The 22,500-nt window shown below is 52.8% G+C and overlaps 1 protein-coding gene across 1 annotated transcript in view; it reads left to right on the forward strand.

Annotated features, from left to right (window-relative positions):
• Positions 1-19,091, forward strand: part of LOC310962534 (UPF0606 protein KIAA1549) — a gene marked incomplete at both ends in the record, with an annotated part of 19,286 nt that extends 195 nt beyond the window's left edge. The window contains 17 exons of the mRNA XM_083935039.1: positions 562-1,896; positions 2,442-2,524; positions 3,702-4,001; positions 4,084-4,279; positions 4,371-4,430; positions 6,745-7,074; positions 8,363-8,547; positions 8,629-8,834; positions 9,792-9,928; positions 10,514-10,710; positions 10,788-11,023; positions 11,144-11,279; positions 17,444-17,737; positions 17,828-17,884; positions 17,968-18,091; positions 18,181-18,335; positions 18,867-19,091. Coding sequence (XP_083791165.1) covers positions 562-1,896; positions 2,442-2,524; positions 3,702-4,001; positions 4,084-4,279; positions 4,371-4,430; positions 6,745-7,074; positions 8,363-8,547; positions 8,629-8,834; positions 9,792-9,928; positions 10,514-10,710; positions 10,788-11,023; positions 11,144-11,279; positions 17,444-17,737; positions 17,828-17,884; positions 17,968-18,091; positions 18,181-18,335; positions 18,867-19,091 — 4,256 coding nt within the window. The remainder of the gene's footprint in view (positions 1-561; positions 1,897-2,441; positions 2,525-3,701; positions 4,002-4,083; positions 4,280-4,370; positions 4,431-6,744; positions 7,075-8,362; positions 8,548-8,628; positions 8,835-9,791; positions 9,929-10,513; positions 10,711-10,787; positions 11,024-11,143; positions 11,280-17,443; positions 17,738-17,827; positions 17,885-17,967; positions 18,092-18,180; positions 18,336-18,866) is intronic.
• Between the last annotated feature and the right edge of the window lie 3,409 nt (positions 19,092-22,500).

A 22,500-nucleotide genomic window follows, 5' to 3' on the forward strand; every position in this document is an offset into this window, starting at 1 on the left:
TGTGTGTGTGTGTTTCCTCCTGAATACAAATGACTCGTCTCCGTGTTGCACGTGATGCTGCCGCAAACCACAGCGTCACCACGGCAACAAAGCCAGTAGTCAAGGCTGTGTGTGTGTGAGAGAGTGTGTGTGAGTGTGTGCGTGTGTGTGTGCGTGTGTGTGCGCTTCCTCTGAACAACAGAGTCTGTAGAGCAGCTGTTAGCTTAGCATAAACACTGGAAATTGTTAGCATAGCTTAGCATACACACTGGAAATTGTTAGCATAGCTTAGCATACACACTGGAAACTGTTAGTCGAGCATAAACACTGGAAACTGTTAGCATAGCTTAACATCAAAACTGTTAGCTTAGCATAAACACTGGAAATATGGGAAATTCGGTGTAGCTCTCTCTAGGGTTCCTCAGTGAGATCATGGTCCTGAGGTTGGTCCTGGTCCTCAGGTTGGTCCTGGTCCTCAGGTTGGTCCTGGTCCTGAGGTTGGTCCTGGTCCTGAGGTTGGTCCTGGTCCTGAGGTTGGTCCTGGTAAAGTTGAAGTACTTGATCCCTGTCTTTGTCTCCCAGGTGCGCTGGACTTCAACAGGACGGTGGAGTCCCCGTCCCGCCCTTCGTCACTCTCGTCCTCCGCCGCCCGCAGACCCCCGGCCCCCAGCTCGCTCTCAGACTCTGGTTACCAGGGTAACAGTGGCGGCGCAGGTTCAGCGGAGGACTCGGACCCTGGCGCTCAGGGGATCCACCTCCTGCTGAGACCCCCGGACCTCCTGTCCCCCAGCCTCCCTCCGCCCCTGCCCCCACACACCCAGCCCACCCTCACCCCTCCCCCCCTCTGGGAGCAGGGCCCCTCCCTGGAGGAGGCCTGGGGCTCCGGAGACTACCTGGAGACCCTGTCCTTCATGGTGCCCGACGGCGAGGAGCTGGGCCTGGCCACTCCGCTGCCCAACAACCCCTACGTCGAGGACATCGACGGGGACTGGGTCTCCTACGACACCGCTTTCCCCGCCCGTCCCACCGCCCCCCTGTCCTCCCCCCTCCCCCTCTCCCCCTCCTCCTCCACCCCCAGCATCCCCCTGCACACCCGCCCCATGAACCCGGACGTCTTCCCCACCTGGGACGAGGACTACGACCTGGAGGACATGATGCCTCTGGAGCCGACGGAGCTGCTGCTGCCGGACATGAACAGCATGGAGTACTACACCAACCTGCTGGCCCGGGAGAGGGAGAGGGGGAGGGGGCGAGAGAGGGGGGGGGGCCAGGACCAGGTCAACCGGACCCACTCCCAACCCCCCATCGCCCCCACAACAACTCAAAGCCAAACTTCAACTATGACCCCGTCCCCGAGCTCCGGTCCTGCTCCAGGACGGGCGCCCAAGCGTCCCCCTGAGGCGCCCACGCCTCCCCTCAGCCTCTCACCGACTCTCACAGCCAAGAAGACGCCACCTCCGCCTCCAACCACCGTCAAAACCACTTCCCCCCCGCCTGTAAAACCCAGAGACCAGCCCCCGGCGCCGGGCAGACTCCCTCCTCGTCCCCCTTCCAACACCACCGGCAGGGTGCCTCCCCCTCCCCCGCTGGGTCCGCCCACCCGCCCCGACAGACCGGAGAGGCCCCCGGCGGTCACCGAGACGCCGGTGAAGGCTCCACCCACCAGGACCCCCACCAGGACCACCACCAGGACCCCCACCAGGACCCCCACCAGGACCACCACCAGAACCACCACCAGGACCCCCACCAGAACCACCACCACGGCCACGACCACGGCCACCACCACCACCACCCAGATGACGGCCATCAGCCTGACCAGAGCGCCTCCGGTGACCACGCCCAGAGTGGCCCAGGCTCCGCCCACCAGGCAGTACCTGTGCAACGTCACCAGGCCGGAGATGTTCCTGGTCCGAGTCGGTGAGTGTGACGCGTGACGCCGCGGCCTCGTGTCTGAGTCCGTGGTCAGAGTCCGTGGGTACACGCGCAGACGAGCGTTGGTGTTTGAAGCTGCGTTCCTACGGCAACTAACAAAACACACGATAACTTAAAAACTGGTTTAATGACACTCAGCTGATCTGTGTCTCTTTGTCTCTTTGACTCTTTGTCTCTGTGTCTCTGAGTCTCTGTGTCTCTTTGTCTCTGTGTCTCTTTGTCTCTGTGTCTCTTTGTCTCTGTGTGTCTTTGTCTCCTTGTCTCTGTGTCTTTTTGTCTCTTCGGATCTTTGTCTCTTTGTCTTCGTCTCTTTGTCTCTGTGTCTCTTTGTCTCTGTGTCTCTTTGTCTCTTTGACTCTTCGTCTCTTTGACTCTTTGTCTCTTTGTCTCTTTGACTCTTTGTCTCTTTGTCTCTTTTACTCTTTGTCTCTGTGTCTCTTTGACTTCGTCTCTTCGTCTCTGTGTCTCTTTGTGTCTTTGACTCTTTGACTCTTTGTCTCTTTGACTCTTTGTCTCTTTGTCTCCTGCAGTCAGCTCCAAAGGTTCGTCGGCAGGTTTCACTCAGGTCAGAGATCTTCTGAAGAGAGAGTTCAACCGCTCAGTGGAGCTGCAGGTACGAACACCAGCACCTCCACCCACTGTACGTCCACTTAAAGCTGTGTTCTCTCTGATGTCCACTTAAAGCTGCATTCTCTCTAATGTCCAGCAGGAGGAGACTCCACTTAAAGCTGCATTCTCTCTAATGTCCAGCAGGAGGAGACTCCACTTAAAGCTGCATTCTCTCTAATGTCCAGCAGGAGGAGACTCCACTTAAAGCTGCATTCTCTCTAATGTCCAGCAGGAGGAGACTCCACTTAAAGCTGCATTCTCTCTAATGTCCACTTAAAGCTGCATTCTCTCTAATGTCCAGCAGGGGGAGACTCCACTTAAAGCTGCATTCTCTATAATGTCCAGCAGGAGGAGACTCCACTTAAAGCTGCATTCTCTCTAATGTCCACTTAAAGCTGCATTCTCTCTAATGTCCAGCAGGAGGAGACTCCACTTAAAGCTGCATTCTCTCTAATGTCCAGCAGGAGGAGACTCCACTTAAAGCTGCATTCTCTCTAATGTCCAGCAGGAGGAGACTCCACTTAAAGCTGCATTCTCTCTAATGTCCAGCAGGAAGAGGCTCCACTTAAAGCTGCATTCTCTCTAATGTCCAGCAGGAGGAGACTCCACTTAAAGCTGCATTCTCTCTAATGTCCAGCAGGAGGAGACTCCACTTAAAGCTGCATTCTCTCTAATGTCCAGCAGGAGGAGACTCCACTTAAAGCTGCATTCTCTCTAATGTCCAGCAGGAGGAGACTCCACTTAAAGCTGCATTCTCTCTAATGTCCAGCAGGAAGAGGCTCCACTTAAAGCTGCATTCTCTCTAATGTCCAGCAGGAGGAGACTCCACTTAAAGCTGCATTCTCTCTAATGTCCAGCAGGAGGAGACTCCACTTAAAGCTGCATTCTCTCTAATGTCCAGCAGGAGGAGACTCCACTTAAAGCTGCATTCTCTCTAATGTCCAGCAGGAAGAGGCTCCACTTAAAGCTGCATTCTCTCTAATGTCCAGCAGGAGGAGACTCCACTTAAAGCTGCATTCTCTCTAATGTCCAGCAGGAGGAGACTCCACTTAAAGCTGCATTCTCTCTAATGTCCAGCAGGAGGAGACTCCACTTAAAGCTGCATCCTCTCTGACGTCCACTTAAAGCTGCATTCTCTCTAATGTCCACTTAAAGCTGCGTTCTCTCTGCTTCCTCATCAGTTCCTGAGAACGCCGTCCAGTTTCGCCTTCCGTGTCGTGTCGGGCCCGTTGATCTTCACCGCCATGTCCGTCATCAACGCCCTTCGCTCGCCCCCGCGCGGCTCCGGCGCCCTCCCCACCGTGTCCCCGCTCTACGCCGTGCCCGACCTCAGGTACCAGATCCACTCTGTGCTGCAGTTCGTCCCCGCCCACGTCGACGTCAGAGTCTGTAACTTCAGCGATCGCATCGAGCGAGGGCTGGTGATGGCGTACGGCGAGACGCAGAGGCGATCACGCGAGGCGGGAAACGTCACCGTACAGGTGAGTGTGCACCTGCTCACACCTGAGCCCCTCTGAACCTGTTGAGCTGCAGCAGCCGTGTGTGTGTCTGCGTCTTCTGCAGCTGTTGAACATCTCCACGCCTGCGACCCGGCCAGCGGCGGCGGCGGCGGTGCAGAAGGTGTCTGTGGACATCACCTTTGCGGTGCGTGATGGGCGGGACTACCTGCTGGGGTCGGAGGTCAGCGAACACCTGCGGAGGCTCAGCCTGGTGGAGTTCAGCTTCTACGTGGGATTTCCCGCCCTGCAGATCGCAGAACGTACGACGCACGCGCCCGTCCCCACACGAGTAAAGCACGCCGACACCTCAACCGCCTCAAACATGAGCAGTGTGTGTGTTTGTGTCCACAGCGTTCCACTACCCCGAGCTGAACACCTCCCACCACCTGCGCTCCACCTGGGTCCGCACAGGTGAGCACACGCCAACACGGGGACCGTTCCACAGAACAGGGCTCCACACAAACCGGGGCCCCTCTGAACCGTTCAGGGGCGCTCACGGTAACTCACCTGAGTCAGGTGTGTGTCAGACTCAGGTGTGTCAGACTCAGGTGTGTGTCAGACTCAGGTGTGTTAGACTCAGGTGTGTTAGACTCAGGTGTGTCAGACTCAGGTGTGTGTCAGACTCAGGTGTGTCAGACTCAGGTGTGTCTGACTCAGGTGTGTGTCAGACTCAGGTGTGTCAGACTCAGGTGTGTCTGACTCAGGTGTGTGTCAGACTCAGGTGTGTGTCAGACTCAGGTGTGTCAGACTCAGTCTCAGGTGTGTCAGACTCAGGTGTGTGTCAGACTCAAGTGTGTGTCAGACTCAGGTGTGTGTCAGACTCAGGTGTGTCAGACTCAGGCGTGTTAGACTCAGGTGTGTCAGACTCAGGTGTGTCAGACTCAGGTGTGTCAGACTCAGGTGTGTGTCAGACTCAGGTGTGTGTCAGACTCAGGTGTGTTAGACTCAGGTGTGTGTCAGACTCAGGTGTGTCAGACTCAGGTGTGTCAGACTCAGGTGTGTCAGACTCAGGTGTGTGACAGACTCAGGTGTGTGACAGACTCAGGTGTGTTAGACTCAGGTGTGTCAGACTCAGGTGTGTGACAGACTCAGGTGTGTTAGACTCAGGTGTGTGTCAGACTCAGGTGTGTCAGACTCAGGTGTGTGACAGACTCAGGTGTGTTAGACTCAGGTGTGTGTCAGACTCAGGTGTGTGACAGACTCAGGTGTGTTAGACTCAGGTGTGTGACAGACTCAGGTGTGTGTCAGACTCAGGTGTGTGTCAGACTCAGGTGTGTGTCAGACTCAGGTGTGTGTCAGACTCAGGTGTGTCAGACTCAGGTGTGTTAGACTCAGGTGTGTGTCAGACTCAGGTGTGTCAGACTCAGGTGTGTTAGACTCAGGTGTGTGACAGACTCAGGTGTGTGTCAGACTCAGGTGTGTTAGACTCAGGTGTGTGACAGACTCAGGTGTGTGTCAGACTCAGGTGTGTCAGACTCAGGTGTGTGACAGACTCAGGTGTGTGTCAGACTCAGGTGTGTGTCAGACTCAGGTGTGTCAGACTCAGGTGTGTCAGACTCAGGTGTGTCAGACTCAGGTGTGTGTCAGACTCAGGTGTGTGTCAGACTCAGGTGTGTGTTAGACTCAGGTGTGTGTCAGACTCAGGCGTGTTAGACTCAGGTGTGTCAGACTCAGGTGTGTGTCAGACTCAGGTGTGTGTCAGACTCAGGTGTGTGTTAGACTCAGGTGTGTCAGACTCAGGTGTGTGTCAGACTCAGGTGTGTGTCAGACTCAGGTGTGTGTTAGACTCAGGTGTGTCTGACTCAGGTGTGTCAGACTCAGGTGTGTCAGACTGAGGTGTGTGTCAGACTCAGGTGTGTGTCAGACTCAGGCGTGTTAGACTCAGGCGTGTGTCAGACTCAGGTGTGTGTCAGACTCAGGTGTGTGTTAGACTCAGGTGTGTGTCAGACTCAGGTGTGTCAGACTCAGGTGTGTGTCAGACTCAGGTGTGTGTCAGACTCAGGTGTGTGTTAGACTCAGGTGTGTGTCAGACTCAGGTGTGTGTCAGACTCAGGTGTGTGTTAGACTCAGGTGTGTGTCAGACTCAGGTGTGTTTCAGACTCAGGTGTGTGTCAGACTCAGGTGTGTTTCAGACTCAGGTGTGTGTCAGACTCAGGTGTGTGTCAGACTCAGGTGTGTGTCAGACTCAGGTGTGTGTTAGACTCAGGTGTGTGTCAGACTCAGGTGTGTGTCAGACTCAGGTGTGTTAGACTCAGGTGTGTGTCAGACTCAGGTGTGTTAGACTCAGGTGTGTGTCAGACTCAGGTGTGTTAGACTCAGGTGTGTCAGACTCAGGTGTGTGTCAGACTCAGGTGTGTGTCAGACTCAGGTGTGTCAGACTCAGGTGTGTGTTAGACTCAGGTGTGTTAGACTCAGGTGTGTGTCAGACTCAGGTGTGTTAGACTCAGGTGTGTCAGACTCAGGTGTGTGTCAGACTCAGGTGTGTGTCAGACTCAGGTGTGTCAGACTCAGGTGTGTCAGACTCAGGTGTGTGTCAGACTCAGGTGTGTGTCAGACTCAGGTGTGTGTTAGACTCAGGTGTGTGTCAGACTCAGGTGTGTCAGACTCAGGTGTGTGTCAGACTCAGGTGTGTCAGACTCAGGTGTGTGTTAGACTCAGGTGTGTCAGACTCAGGTGTGTCAGACTCAGGTGTGTGTCACACTCTCGTATCCTGGTGTGGTTTCAGTGCTGTTGGGGGTTCAGGACCAGCTGGTGTCTGAGAGGAGCTTCAAAGCGCGGCTGGAGCGGCGCCTGGCTCTGCTGCTGGAGGAGGGGCTGCAGGCGTCCAGCAGGGGGCGCTGGAGGAGAGCCACGGCGGCCGGCAACAACAGCCTGCAGGTGGTGCGGGTGGCGAGGCTGTCCGGGGCCCAGCGCCCCCTGGAGGTCTTCTACTTCGTGGAGGGTCCGGGGGGGGAGCGGCTCCCGGCCGAGGCGGCGGCGCTCACGATGAACCGCCTGGACCTGCAGAGGGCCGCCATCGTCATGGGACACCGAGTCCAGAGGCCGATCGCCCAGCGTGAGTCCAGTCACCTGTCTCACCTGTCTCACCTCTCTCTCACCTGTCTCTCACCTGTCTCACCTGTCTCTCACCTGTGTCTCACCTGTGTTTGTCCTGTCTCACCTGTGTCCCACCTGTCTCACCTGTGTTTGTCCTGTCTCACCTGTCTCACCTGTGTCTCTCCTGTCTCACCTGTCTCACCTGTCTCTCACCTGTCTCACCTGTGTCTCACCTGTCTCACCTGTCTCTCACCTGTCTCACCTGTGTCTCACCTGTCTCACCTGTGTCTGTCCTGTCTCACCTGTGTCTGTCCTGTCTCACCTGTCTCACCTGTGTCTGTCCTGTCTCACCTGTGTCTGTCCTGTCTCACCTGTCTCACCTTTGTCTCACCTGTCTCACCTGTGTCTGTCCTGTCTCACCTGTGTCTGTCCTGTCTCACCTGTCTCACCTGTCTCAATTGTGTCTGTCCTCTCTCACCTGTCTCTCACCTGTCTCACCTGTGTCTGTCCTCTCTCACCTGTCTCACCTGTCTCTGTCCTGTGTCTCACCTGTCTCACCTGTGTCACCTGTCTCTCACCTGTGTCTCACCTGTGTCTGTCCTGTCTCACCTGTGTTTGTCCCGTCTCACCCGTCTCACCTGTATCTCACCTGTCTCACCCGTGTCTGTCCTGTCTCACCTGTGTCTGTCCTGTCTCACCTGTCTCTCACCTCTCTCTCACCTGTCTAACCCGTGTCTCACCTGTCTCACCCCTGTCTCACCTCTCTCACCTGTCTCACACCTCTCTCTCACCTGTCTCACCTCTCTCTCACCTGTGTCTGTCCTGTCTCTCACCTGTCTCACCTGTCTCACCTGTGTCTGTCCTGTCTCTCACCTGTCTCACCTGTCTCTCACCTGTGTCTCACCTGTCTCACCTGTGTCTCACCTGTCTCTCACCTGTCTCTCACCTGTCTCACCTGTCTCACCTGTCTCTCACCTGTGTCTCACCTGTCTCACCTGTGTCTGTCCTGTCTCACCTGTCTCTCACCTCTCTCTCACCTGTCTAACCCGTGTCTCACCTGTCTCACCCCTGTCTCACCTCTCTCACCTGTCTCACACCTCTCTCTCACCTGTCTCACCTCTCTCTCACCTGTGTCTGTCCTGTCTCTCACATGTCTCACCTGTCTCTCACCTGTGTCACCCTTCTCTCACCTGTCTCACCTGTCTCACCTCTCTCACCTGTCTCACCTCTCTCTCACCTGTCTCACCTGTGTCTCACCTGTCTCTCACCTGTCTCACCTGTCTCTCACCTGTCTCACCCGTGTGCAGCGGTGGAGACCCTGTCCGTCCCTCCTGCAGAGACTCAGAGCAGCAGTGTATGGCTGATCGTGGGCGTGGTCGTCCCCGTCCTGCTCGCCGTCTTCATCATCATCATCCTCTACGTGAAGCTGTGCGGCTCCGAGAAGCTGGAGTTCCAGCCGGACGCCATCAGCACCATCCAGCAGCGCCAGAAGGTGAGAGGGAGGTGGACAGGAAGTGTTTAACTGTCACTTCCTGTCGTCCACGCCGTCGGCTGACCACGTGTCCTGTCTCAGCTCCAGGCTCCCAGCGTCAAAGGCTTCGACTTTGCCAAGCTGCACCTGGGGCAGCACAGCAAGGACGACATCATGGTGATCCAGGAGCCCGGCCCGCTGCCCGTGCCCGCCAAGGAGGCCACGCCCTCCGACGGCGGAGACCTCAACACCCCCAAGTCTAAAGGCTCGTCCACCAAGGCGGCGCGGTCGGGCCGCCGCCGCGGCAGGTCAGAGGCCGCGGGACACGAGTTTTGTGTTATTGGATAAATGATGCAAAGTAACGCATCACTTCCTGTTTAACGACAGCATACAGGAAGTGGTTCCTTTATCAGGGCGCCCTCCCACTGTGCCTCCGTCACAGGTTAGAGCGCCCTCCCACTGTGCCTCCGTCACAGGTTAGAGCGCCCTCCCACTGTGCGTGCGTCACAGGTTAGAGCGCCCTCCCACTGTGCCTCCGTCACAGGTTAGAGCGCCCTCCCACTGTTCCTCCGTCACAGGTTAGAGCGCCCTCCCACTGTGCCTCCGTCACAGGTTAGAGCGCCCTCCCACTGTTCCTCCGTCACAGGTTAGAGCGCCCTCCCACTGTGCGTGCGTCCCGTGCCCCGTGCTTTAGGGTCCTTGTCCCCCCCTCCAGGCCCGTTTGTACTCACTCTACCTGGGCCTCGGAGAATGCTTCTTGCTGCCTATACGTCATCACGCCGTAACACGTCACACGCATTGATGACGTCATGGCGATGCGTGGCTTTGTTTCCAGATTTTGTGCGCGTACACGTGCGCACGCTCGTGCTCGTACACGTGCGCACGTTCGTGCTCGTACACGTGCGCACGTTCGTGCTCGTACACGTGCGCACGTGCTTTACTAAAGCCCACCTCTCCCAAACGGGCCGTGGACGGCAAGCGTGCCGCTCCTAGACGTGGTACGGTTGCATCACACTGGTCAAAGGAACCAGACTTTAGCCGTGAGACGTGCTGGGGCACGGCACGGAGGCACAGTGGGAGGGGGCACGGGACGGAGGCACAGTGGGAGGGGGCACGGGACGGAGGCACAGTGGGAGGGGGCACGGGACGGAGGCACAGTGGGAGGGCGCACGGCACGGAGGCACAGTGGGAGGGGGCCCTGAGTCACACATGTTCGTGCACCGTGTTCTCGCTCTGAACACTGACCCGTGTGTGTCGTTCCTCAGGCTCAGCCCGTCGGACGCAGACTCGCTCGGCAGCGACCAATCGAGCGGCAGAGACTCAGCCGAGGAACACACCCGACCTGTGGCCACGGCCAGCGAGGGCAAGCACAGGAAGACGCCCAAACATGGTCAGACACACTGTGACATCATCAGCTGTTAGTGTGTGTCTGTATGTGTGTGCGTGTGTGTGTGTGTGTGTGTGTGTGTGTGTGTGTGTGTGTGTGTGTGTGTGTGTGTGTGTGTGTGTGTGTGTGTGTGTGTGTGTGTGTGTGTGTGTGTGTGTGTGTGTGTGTGTGTGTGTGTGTGTGTGTGTGTGTGTGTGTGTGTGTGTGTGTGTGTGTGTGTGTGTGTGTGTGCGTGTGTGCGCGTGTGTGTGTGCGTGTGTGCGCGTGTGTGTGTGTGTGTGTGCACGTGTGTGTGTGTGTGTGTGTGTGTGTGTGTGTCTCTATGTGTATGTGTGTGTGTGTCTCTGTGTGTGTGTGTGTGTGTGTGTGTGTGTGTGTGTCTGTGTGTGTGTGTGTGTGTGTCTGTGTGTGTGTGTGTGTGTGTGTGTGTGTGTGTAAAAAGATCAAAGACAGAAAAGAATAAAAACTAAATCTGTTTTTTGTTTTTTTTGCGTCTGAAGGACGAAACAAGACGGGTCAGTTTAAACTTTATTATATTTATATTATTATTATAAATATTATAAATATATAAATATATAACTTTGATGTCCCGTGTTTCAGGCGGCGGTGCGGACGAGCTGCTGTCCTCGTCCTCCATCTTTGACCACGTGGACCGTCTGTCCCGCGGCTCGTCTGACGGGACGCGTCGTCAGGCCAACAAGGTGCAGCTGATCGCCATGCAGCCGCGGCCCAGCCCGCCGCCGCAGCACGCCCCGCCCCACCTGAGCCCCACGCTCACCGAGAAGGTCAGCACCGAGGTGAGACCGCCGCGCGCTCGCCGCTCACCACGAGGCCGCGGGGCGCCGCTGTGACACGTTCCCCTGTGCTCCTGCAGGTGGCGCTGAGGCACAAGTCTGAGATCGAGCACCACAGGAACAAGCTGCGGCAGCGCGCCAAGAGGCGGGGCCAGTGCGAGTTCCCCTCCATGGACGACATCATGGACGCCTTCGGGGACGGGCCCGTGCAGAGCGAGGTGGCCCAGCGCCTCTACAGCTCCGCCCACGACCACATGGACTGCATCCTGCAGGCCGACGCCCACTCGCCCCCGACCCCCAGCGACTCCAGGAGGAGGTCAGACCTCAGCCGAGGATCCAGCTCCTTGTTTTTATTATTATTATCGTTATTATTATTATTGTTATTATTATTGTATCTGTAATATTAAATATAACACCTGTGTGTGTGTTGGTCCAGGGGGCGGCGCTCCCCGCGGGGACGGCGGGCTCAGCCAGGACCTGGGAGTCTTCCTGACACAGACAGAGACCGGCTGCTCACCGACCACAGCGCCACCTACAGGAAATACCCCGGACTCAACAACGTGGCGTACATGGTGAGGACACGTTTATGCTCCTAGAGTTCACTTTAGCACACGTTTATGCTCCTAGAGGACACTTTAACACACGTTTATGCTCCTAGAGGACACTTTAACACACGTTTATGCTCCTAGAGGACACTTTAACACACGTTTATGCTCCTAGAGGACACTTTAACACACGTTTATGCTCCTAGAGGACACTTTAACACACGTTTATGCTCCTAGAGTTCCCTTACACACACGTTTATGCTCCTAGAGGACACTTTAGCACACGTTTATGCTCCTAGAGGACACTTTAACACACGTTTATGCTCCTAGAGGACACTTTAACACACGTTTATGCTCCTAGAGGACACTTTAGCACACGTTTATGCTCCTAGAGGACACTAGCACACGTTTATGCTCCTAGAGGACACTTTAGCACACGTTTATGCTCCTAGAGGACACTTTAGCACACGTTTATGCTCCTAGAGGACACTTTAGCAAACGTTTATGCTCCTAGAGGACACTTTAACACACGTTTATGCTCCTAGAGGACACTTTAGCACACCTTTATGCTCCTAGAGGACACTTTAGCAAACGTTTATGCTCCTAGAGGACACTTTAACACACGTTTATGCTCCTAGAGGACACTTTAGCACACGTTTATGCTCCTAGAGTTCCCTTACACACACGTTTATGCTCCTAGAGGACACTTTAGCAAACGTTTATGCTCCTAGAGGACACTTTAACACACGTTTATGCTCCTAGAGGACACTTTAACACACGTTTATGCTCCTAGAGGACACTTTAACACACGTTTATGCTCCTAGAGTTCCCTTACACACACGTTTATGCTCCTAGAGGACACTTTAGCAAACGTTTATGCTCCTAGAGGACACTTTAGCACACGTTTATGCTCCTACACTTTAACACACGTTTATGCTCCTAGAGGACACTTTAACACACGTTTATGCTCCTAGAGGACACTTTAACACACGTTTATGCTCCTAGAGGACACTTTAGCACACGTTTATGCTCCTAGAGGACACTTTAGCACACGTTTATGCTCCTAGAGGACACTTTAGCAAACGTTTATGCTCCTAGAGGACACTTTAACACACGTTTATGCTCCTAGAGGACACTTTAGCACACGTTTATGCTCCTACACTTTAACACACGTTTATGCTCCTAGAGGACACTTTAACACACGTTTATGCTCCTAGAGGACACTTTAACACACGTTTATGCTCCTAGAGGACACTTTAACACACGTTTATGCTCCTAGAGGACACTTTAACACACGTTTATGCTCCTAGAGGACACTTTAGCACACGTTTATGCTCCTAGAGGACACTTTAACACACGTTTATGCTCCTAGAGGACACTTTAACACACGTTTATGCTCCTAGAGGACACTTTAACACACGTTTATGCTCCTAGAGGACACTTTAACACACGTTTATGCTCCTAGAGGACACTTTAGCACACGTTTATGCTCCTAGAGGACACTTTAACACACGTTTATGCTCCTAGAGGACACTTTAGCACACGTTTATGCTCCTAGAGGACACTTTAGCACACGTTTATGCTCCTAGAGGACACTTTAACACACGTTTATGCTCCTAGAGGACACTTTAACACACGTTTATGCTCCTAGAGGACACTTTAGCACACGTTTATGCTCCTAGAGCACACTTTAGCACACGTTTATGCTCCTAGAGGACACTTTAACACACGTTTATGCTCCTAGAGGACACTTTAACACACGTTTATGCTCCTAGAGGACACTTTAACACACGTTTATGCTCCTAGAGGACACTTTAACACACGTTTATGCTCCTAGAGGACACTTTAGCACACGTTTATGCTCCTAGAGCACACTTTAGCACACGTTTATGCTCCTAGAGGACACTTTAACACACGTTTATGCTCCTAGAGGACACTTTAACACACGTTTAGGCTCCTAGAGCACACTTTAGCACACGTTTATGCTCCTAGAGGACACTTTAGCACACGTTTATGCTCCTAGAGGACACTTTAACACACGTTTATGCTCCTAGAGGACACTTTAGCACACGTTTATGCTCCTAGAGGACACTTTAACACACGTTTATGCTCCTAGAGTCACTTTAACACACGTTTATGCTCCTAGAGGACACTTTAACACACGTTTATGCTCCTAGAGGACACTTTAGCACACGTTTATGCTCCTAGAGGACACTTTAGCACACGTTTATGCTCCTAGAGCACACTTTAGCACACGTTTATGTTCCTAGAGGACACTTTAACACACGTTTATGCTCCTAGAGGACACTTTAGCACACGTTTATGCTCCTAGAGGACACTTTAACACACGTTTATGCTCCTAGAGGACACTTTAACACACGTTTATGCTCCTAGAGGACACTTTAGCACACGTTTATGCTCCTAGAGCACACTTTAGCACACGTTTATGCTCCTAGAGGACACTTTAACACACGTTTATGCTCCTAGAGGACACTTTAACACACGTTTAGGCTCCTAGAGCACACTTTAGCACACGTTTATGCTCCTAGAGGACACTTTAGCACACGTTTATGCTCCTAGAGGACACTTTAACACACGTTTATGCTCCTAGAGGACACTTTAACACACGTTTATGCTCCTAGAGGACACTTTAGCACACGTTTATGCTCCTAGAGGACACTTTAGCACACGTTTATGCTCCTAGAGCACACTTTAGCACACGTTTATGCTCCTAGAGGACACTTTAACACACGTTTATGCTCCTAGAGGACACTTTAACACACGTTTATGCTCCTAGAGGACACTTTAACACACGTTTATGCTCCTAGAGGGCACTTTAGCACACGTTTATGCTCCTAGAGGACACTTTAGCACACGTTTATGCTCCTAGAGCACACTTTAGCACACGTTTATGCTCCTAGAGGACACTTTAACACACGTTTATGCTCCTAGAGGACACTTTAACACACGTTTATGCTCCTAGAGGACACTTTAGCACACGTTTATGCTCCTAGAGGACACTTTAACACACGTTTATGCTCCTAGAGGACACTTTAACACACGTTTATGCTCCTAGAGGACACTTTAACACACGTTTATGCTCCTAGAGGACACTTTAACACACGTTTATGCTCCTAGAGGACGCTTTAACACACGTTTATGCTCCTAGAGGACACTTTAACACACGTTTATGCTCCTAGAGTTCACTTTAACACACGTTTATGCTCCTAGAGGACACTTTAACACACGTTTATGCTCCTAGAGGACACTTTAACACACGTTTATGCTCCTAGAGTTCACTTTAACACACGTTTATGCTCCTAGAGGACACTTTAACACACGTTTATGCTCCTAGAGGACACTTTAGCACACCTTTATGCTCCTAGAGTTCACTTTAACACACGTTTATGCTCCTAGAGGACACTTTAACACACGTTTATGCTCCTACTTTAACACACGTTTATGCTCCTAGAGTTCACTTTAACACACGTTTATGCTCCTAGAGGACACTTTAACACACGTTTATGCTCCTAGAGGACACTTTAGCACACGTTTATGCTCCTAGAGGACACTTTAACACACGTTTATGCTCCTAGAGGACACTTTAACACACGTTTATGCTCCTAGAGGACACTTTAGCACACGTTTAGGCTCCTAGAGGACACTTTAACACACGTTTATGCTCCTAGAGGACACTTTAACACACGTTTATGCTCCTAGAGGACACTTTAGCACACGTTTATGCTCCTACAGTTCACTTTAGCACACGTTTATGCTCCTAGAGGACACTTTAACACACCTTTATGCTCCTAGAGTTCACTTTAACACACGTTTATGCTCCTAGAGGACACTTTAACACACGTTTATGCTCCTAGAGGACACTTTAACACACGTTTATGCTCCTAGAGGACACTTTAACACACGTTTATGCTCCTAGAGGACACTTGAACACTCGTTTATGCTCCTAGAGGACACTTTAACACACGTTTATGCTCCTAGAGGACACTTTAACACACGTTTATGCTCCTAGAGGACACTTTAACACACGTTTATGCTCCTAGAGGACACTTTAACACACGTTTATGCTCCTAGAGGACACTTTAACACACGTTTATGCTCCTAGAGGACACTTTAACACACGTTTATGTTCCTAGAGGACACTTTAGCACACGTTTATGCTCCTAGAGGACACTTTAACACACGTTTATGCTCCTAGAGGACACTTTAACACACGTTTATGCTCCTAGAGGACACTTTAACACACGTTTGTGCTCCTAGAGGACACTTTAACACACGTTTATGCTCTTAGAGGACACTTTAACACACGTTTATGCTCCTAGAGGACACTTTAACACACGTTTATGCTCCTAGAGGACACTTTAACACACGTTTATGCTCCTAGAGGACACTTTAGCACACGTTTATGCTCCTAGAGGACACTTTAACACACGTTTATGCTCCTAGAGGACACTTTAGCACACGTTTAGGCTCCTAGAGGACACTTTTACACACGTTTATGCTCCTAGAGGACACTTTAGCACTCGTTTATGCTCCTAGAGGACACTTTAGCACACGTTTATGCTCCTAGAGGACACTTTAACACACGTTTATGCTCCTAGAGGACACTTTAGCACACGTTTATGCTCCTAGAGGACACTTTAGCACACGTTTATGCTCCTAGAGGACACTTTAACACACGTTTATGCTCCTAGAGGACACTTTAGCACACGTTTATGCTCCTAGAGGACACTTTAGCACACGTTTATGCTCCTAGAGGACACTTTAGCACACGTTTAGGCTCCTAGAGGACACTTTAACACACGTTTATGCTCCTAGAGGAGACTTTAGCACACGTTTATGCTCCTAGAGGACACTTTAGCACACGTTTAGGCTCCTAGAGGACACTTTAACACACGTTTATGCTCCTAGAGGACACTTTAACACACGTTTAGGCTCCTAGAGGACACTTTAACACACGTTTATGCTCCTAGAGGACACTTTAGCACACGTTTATGCTCCTAGAGGACACTTTAGCACACGTTTATGCTCCTAGAGGACACTTTAACACACGTTTATGCTCCTAGAGGACACTTTAGCACTCGTTTATGCTCCTAGAGGACATTTTAACACACGTTTATGCTCCTAGAGGACACTTTAGCACACGTTTATGCTCCTAGAGGACACTTTAACACACGTTTATGCTCCTAGAGGACACTTTAACACACGTTTATGCTCTTAGAGGACACTTTAACACACGTTTATGCTCCTAGAGGACACTTTAGCACACGTTTATGCTCCTAGAGGACACTTTAACACACGTTTATGCTCCTAGAGGACACTTTAGCACACGTTTATGCTCCTAGAGGACACTTTAGCACACGTTTATGCTCCTAGAGGACACTTTAACACACGTTTATGCTCCTAGAGGACACTTTAGCACACGTTTATGCTCCTAGAGGACACTTTAGCACACGTTTATGCTCCTAGAGGACACTTTAGCACACGTTTATGCTCCTAGAGGAAACTTTAACACACGTTTATGCTCCTAGAGGACACTTTAACACACGTTCATGCTCCTAGAGGACACTTTAACACACGTTTATGCTCCTAGAGGACACTTTGACACACGTTTATGCTCCTAGAGGACACTTTAGCACACGTTTATGCTCCTAGAGGACACTTTAACACACGTTAATGCTCCTAGAGGACACTTTAGCACACGTTTATGCTCCTAGAGGACACTTTAGCACACGTTTATGCTCCTAGAGGACACTTTAACACACGTTTATGCTCCTAGAGGACACTTAAGCACATGTTTATGCTCCTAGAGGACACTTTAACACACGTTTATGCTCCTAGAGGACACTTTAGCACACGTTTATGCTCCTAGAGGACACTTTAACACACGTTTATGCTCCTAGAGGACACTTTAACACACGTTTATGCTCCTAGAGGACACTTTAACACACGTTTATGCTCCTAGAGGACACTTTAGCACACGTTTATGCTCCTAGAGGACACTTTAGCACACGTTTATGCTCCTAGAGGACACTTTAGCACACGTTTATGCTCCTAGAGGACACTTTAACACACGTTTATGCTCCTAGAGGACACTTTAGCACACGTTTATGCTCCTAGAGGACACTTTAGCACACGTTTATAAATGTAACATCTTTACCCTCTCTTTATAGTCGGACCCTGACCTGCCCCCGGACCACGACAGCCCCTCCCCCACTGACGAGGTGTTTGACTCGGCCCCGCCCCCGCCCCCCTACATGCCCCCCCAGCCCTCCATCGAGGAGGCGCGGCAGCAGATGCACTCCCTCCTGGATGACGCCTTCGCCCTGGTGTCGCCATCCTCGCAGGGCAGCGCCGGGTTGAGTGGGGTAAGCCCCGCCCTGCCAAGCCCCTCCCCCCAGCCCCGCCCCCCAGGCAGGCAGTGGGGGTCTTACCCAGCTGCCCCCTCTCAAAGCCCCTTCTCTGCTGTGAGTGTGTCGTCCTGCAGCTGAGGCATTCACCCGTCCGTCCTAACTCCATATTCACTTTCACTTCCCTCTTCTCTCCTCTGTCTGCAGAGATACGCAGAGCTGGGCATGTCTCCCACATCGGTCCAGGGTCTGCTGCAGAGGTCAGTGTCCGCACACTCAGAACCAGGTCCGGGTGCGTAGGCTGGACCTGAGCACGCGCTGATTCTCTGTGTGTTTCATTCAGGCAGGGCCTGAGCTCAGGAGGGTACGTTTCTACTGGAGAGCAGCTTCAGGAGTCAGTCTATTCCAGCAGGGGGCAGTACGAGGACCCCCCCTCCTCGTCCAGACCGCGTCCTGTAGGGGGCAGCACAGGTACGGTCAGGTGTCCGCCTCCTACACTGAAACTCATCCGCACTCTTGCTTCTTAAACTCTTGTTTGTCTGACATGTGTCCTCCTCCAGGTGCACAGCTCCACCACTTGACCCAGGTGGGGTTGTCCAGTCAGATCGGTGCGTACCCTGGGGTGGGTCGCAGCATGTCCGGTCCCACTGGCTCCAGCTGGCACCAGCAGCACTCAGACCAGGACCTGTCCAGACCAGGAGCCAGCAGAGAGAGTGTGAGTCTCTGGTTCTGAGGGGTTCTGTCAGTCTTTACTCTGTAGTGTGTCATGAGTCCAGGCCTCAGCTGTCCTGTCCAGATCCGTCCTGACTCGACCCGTGTCATCCAAAAATATTGAGACCAGTCCGGACTGGTCAAGATCCATCTGGACCAGTGCTGAGCCGACCGTTCAGACCAGTCCAGACCAGTCCAGACCAGTCCAGACCAGACCAGACCAGTCCAGTCCAGTCCAGACCAGTCCAGACCAGTCCAGACCAGACCAGTCCAGTCCAGTCCAGACCAGACCAGTCTAGTCCAGACCAGACCAGTCCAGTCCAGTCCAGACCAGTCCAGTCCAGTCCAGTCCAGACCAGACCAGTCCAAACCAGTCCAGACCAGTCCAGACCAGTCCAAACCAGACCAGACCAGTCCAGTCCAGACCAGACCGGTCCAGACCCTGCTGATCCCTGTCATCACTGTCTCGGTTCTGTCTTTGATCTGGAGTTGTTTCTGTCCTCGTCCTCACCCTGTCTCCGTCTTCTCCCTGCAGGTGCTGTCGTTCCCTGAGTTCTCCTCCTCCTCTGTTTTCCAGATGCCCAGCTCCTCGCTGCGGGACCCGTCGGCACCGCCTCTACTCCTGACCTCACCGACTCCAGAGTACCCGCCAGAGGACGCCTCACCCTCCGCCCACACCTCCGCCTCCCTCATAAAGGCAATCAGGGAGGAACTGCGACGCCTGGCCCAGAAACAGGCTGCAGTGACCAGCTATCCTTAGTCTGGTCCGGACCGGTCTGGATTAGGACCCTCAGCCTAACGGATCCTCACTCTGGACTCTCTAGAGGGACCATTTACGTCGGTGTTTCCGTTAAACCCAAAAGGACTCTGGACCACGATCCATGTGTGTGAAAAAAATGCAGTGTCTCCTGACTGAAGACCTCCGGTTCTTTACAGGGTCCCGTCTGTCTGTCCGTCACCCTTCAGCTCCGTGTTTCATCAGACAGCAGAGTTTGACTCCTCACATGTCCATTGAAGTGCTTCCTGGAGCGGGTCATCCGATGATCCCCCGTCCTGGACTCCTGGAGCGGATCATTCTTTATGAAGTTCTGCTGCAGCGATTCATTCCCAGACCTCCGGAGCGGATCGTCCCTTCGTCCGTGTGAAGTGGGTCGTCCGTCTGGGGAGAAAGTCCTTCCTGGACTTCAGGAACAGATGATCCCTCCTGGTCCTCTGGGGTGGACTGTCCTTCCAGAGCAGATGTTTGCTCCTGATCTTGTGGACAGGACGGTCTCTGCTGACCTACCCAGGTCTCCTGATCTTCTGGAGTTATAGGAGTGGTTTGTCCCTCTTGGACTTTCGGGGTTCATCATCCCCCCGATCTTAAGAAGCGGCAGTTTAATCCTGAGGTCTGGAGTGGACCATCTCTCCGTTCCCCCCAGAAAGAATGATCCTCCTCGAGTCCTGGACTGGAAAGTTCCCTTTGAACTTCTGACCGTCCAGAGGAATCGTGCGCCCGGACCTTCTGGAGTCAATCTTCCCCCTGAAGTTCTGAAGTGGACCGTCCCTCTGGACCTTCTGTGGTGCTAACCGTCCGCCTCATACCACCTCCTCATCGACCACTTATTGCCTTCCACGCTCCCATCAGCCGCGGGGACCAGGTCTCCGTTCATAAACCATATCAATGAGGTCTTTGCACTGTCGACAGCTGGAGGTGGCGTACAGGTCCTACGGCGAGGGGACGCCAAAATAAAACCGTATATATATATATAAATATTTATAAGCTATATATGAATATCTGTAACGAGATAGAAAACCAATGAGCACAACGTTAACGTCAAAGTTCTACCTGGAGTCGTGAGATGTTCCTTATTTTTATTGCTTAGAGATGAAAGTCTACTTTAAAGCTTTTATTTTGAAAAACAGACCAAACTACTGTTCTCTGCTTGTGCTTCTCTTGTGTTTGAGCTGCTGTAGCTTTTGTTCCCGTGTGTCGCCGCTCGCTCGTGTGTTTCCGTGTCGGTGGCAGTGAAAAAGAAGTTAGCGCTAACGCTTTGTTTTGGTATCGAGCTTCTTCGTCGCTGATTTGTTGCATCCATCGGTTTGTGAGCAGAACGCCACAGAAGAGTTTCTTACAGGCGGGTTCACGTGTGTCTGCAGGGGGCGGAGACGGGAGACCGGTCACTCACCACAACCAGAACCTGAAGAGACGGTGCACAGCAGCGCCCCCCGGAGGCCGCGGCGTTTAGCACGGACTGAGTGTCATCAGTGACACGAGAGTCACTCAAAACATTTAGCGTCCGCTCACAGGAAGCAGACGCACGAGGGTTCGTCCACACGACCGAAAAGTTCCCTTTCCCACTGGTCCTGGTCCTGGTCCTGGTCCTGGTCCTGGATCTGGGTCCTGGTGCTGGTCCTGGATCCTAAACGTGTGCGTCCACAGGAAACCAGGTGCAGCAGCTCCAGACGCTGTAGTACCCATGCCAGGCCTGGAGGTGGCGCTGTAACTGCCACAGAAACACACCAACACCAGAGAAGAAGAGACGGGGAGACGCTGGGCAGTTAGTGTCCTCACTGAGCAGAGGGGGCTGCTGGGAGCCCCTTCACTCTGCAGTTAGTGTCCTCACTGAGCAGAGGGGGCTGCTGGGAGCCCCTTCACTCTGCAGTTAGTGTCCTCACTGAGCAGAGGGGGCTGCTGGGAGCCCCTTCACTCTGCAGTTAGTGTCCTCACTGAGCAGAGGGGGCTGCTGGGAGCCCCTTCACTCTGCAGTTAGTGTCCTCACTGAGCAGAGGGGGCTGCTGGGAGCCCCTTCACTCTGCAGTTAGTGTCCTCACTGAGCAGAGGGTGCTGCTGGGAGCCCCTTCACTCTGCAGTTAGTGTCCTCACTGAGCAGAGGGGGCTGCTGGGAGCCCCTTCACTCTGCAGTTAGTGTCCTCACTGAGCAGAGGGGGCTGCTGGGAGCCCCTTCACTCTGCAGTTAGTGTCCTCACTGAGCAGAGGGGGCTGCTGGGAGCCCCTTCACTCTGCAGTTAGTGTCCTCACTGAGCAGAGGGGGCTGCTGGGAGCCCCTTCACTCTGCAGTTAGTGTCCTCACTGAGCAGAGGGGGCTGCTGGGAGCCCCTTCACTCTGCAGTTAGTGTCCTCACTGAGCAGAGGGGGCTGCTGGGAGCCCCTTCACTCTGCAGTTAGTGTCCTCACTGAGCAGAGGGTGCTGCTGGGAGCCCCTTCACTCTGCAGTTAGTGTCCTCACTGAGCAGAGGGGGCTGCTGTTATTTTCAGCAGCATTAGTGGTTAAAAAAGACCTTTAAATGCCTTCATCGTACTGCCTCTAGCTAACCACTGTTAGCCACGTCCGCCTGTTAGCATCTCTCCTGATCTCTACCTTAATAAAAGATCTGGTTCTGGTTCTGGTGTGAGGGGGTCGGTCCGTCTCTGCGCTCCGTCAGCGTGTGTGACTCAGTCTGAGCTTTAGCTGCTCGTGATGTGCCCGTTGATGTTAGCATGACGCTAAAGATGTGTAAACGTTTAAAAAGTGCTGAGTAAGCAGAGAGTGACTCACGTCAGTAGAAAAACACGTTTGTTTGTTTTGCTAAAGATATTTTTGGATCTGAACGACGACGGTTCGAGGAAACGCGTCTGAACGAAAGTGATAAAAAAACGTGATATATATAAAATATTTATCTGTGAACGGACTCAAAGATCTGCCCGGCAACAGGGCCGACACCTCCTTCCCCGGGACTCTGCACCGGCTGGAGACCTTCTGATTGGACCCAGCACCTGTCAGTCAGTGACCGCAGGACATGGCCACGCCCACAGGGCCCCGCCCACAGGGCCCCGCCCACAGGGTCACATGGTGCTAACCGTGTCCAGTCACACAAACTTCTCCTGAATGTTTCCTGTTTTCTATCGTTTCTGTGTTTTCTACATCTGAGAGTCCAGCAGGCGTTTACTCCTGAACCACACCTGAGACCCACCTGAGACTCACCTGAGACCCACCTGAGACTCACCTGAGACTCACCTGAGACTCACCTGAGACTGAGACTCACCTGAGACTGAGACTCACCTGAGACTCACCTGACACTCACCTGAGACCTGTAACAACCTCAATGTTTATCTTTTATGAAACTGAAAATATAAACTGGAGCTGGTCCGGTTCCAGGGTTCTGAAGAACTTTAGAGGCTTTAGTTT

This window comes from Echiichthys vipera (assembly GCF_963691815.1).
Source record: "Echiichthys vipera genome assembly, chromosome: 20".
Taxonomy (NCBI): domain Eukaryota; kingdom Metazoa; phylum Chordata; class Actinopteri; order Perciformes; family Trachinidae; genus Echiichthys; species Echiichthys vipera.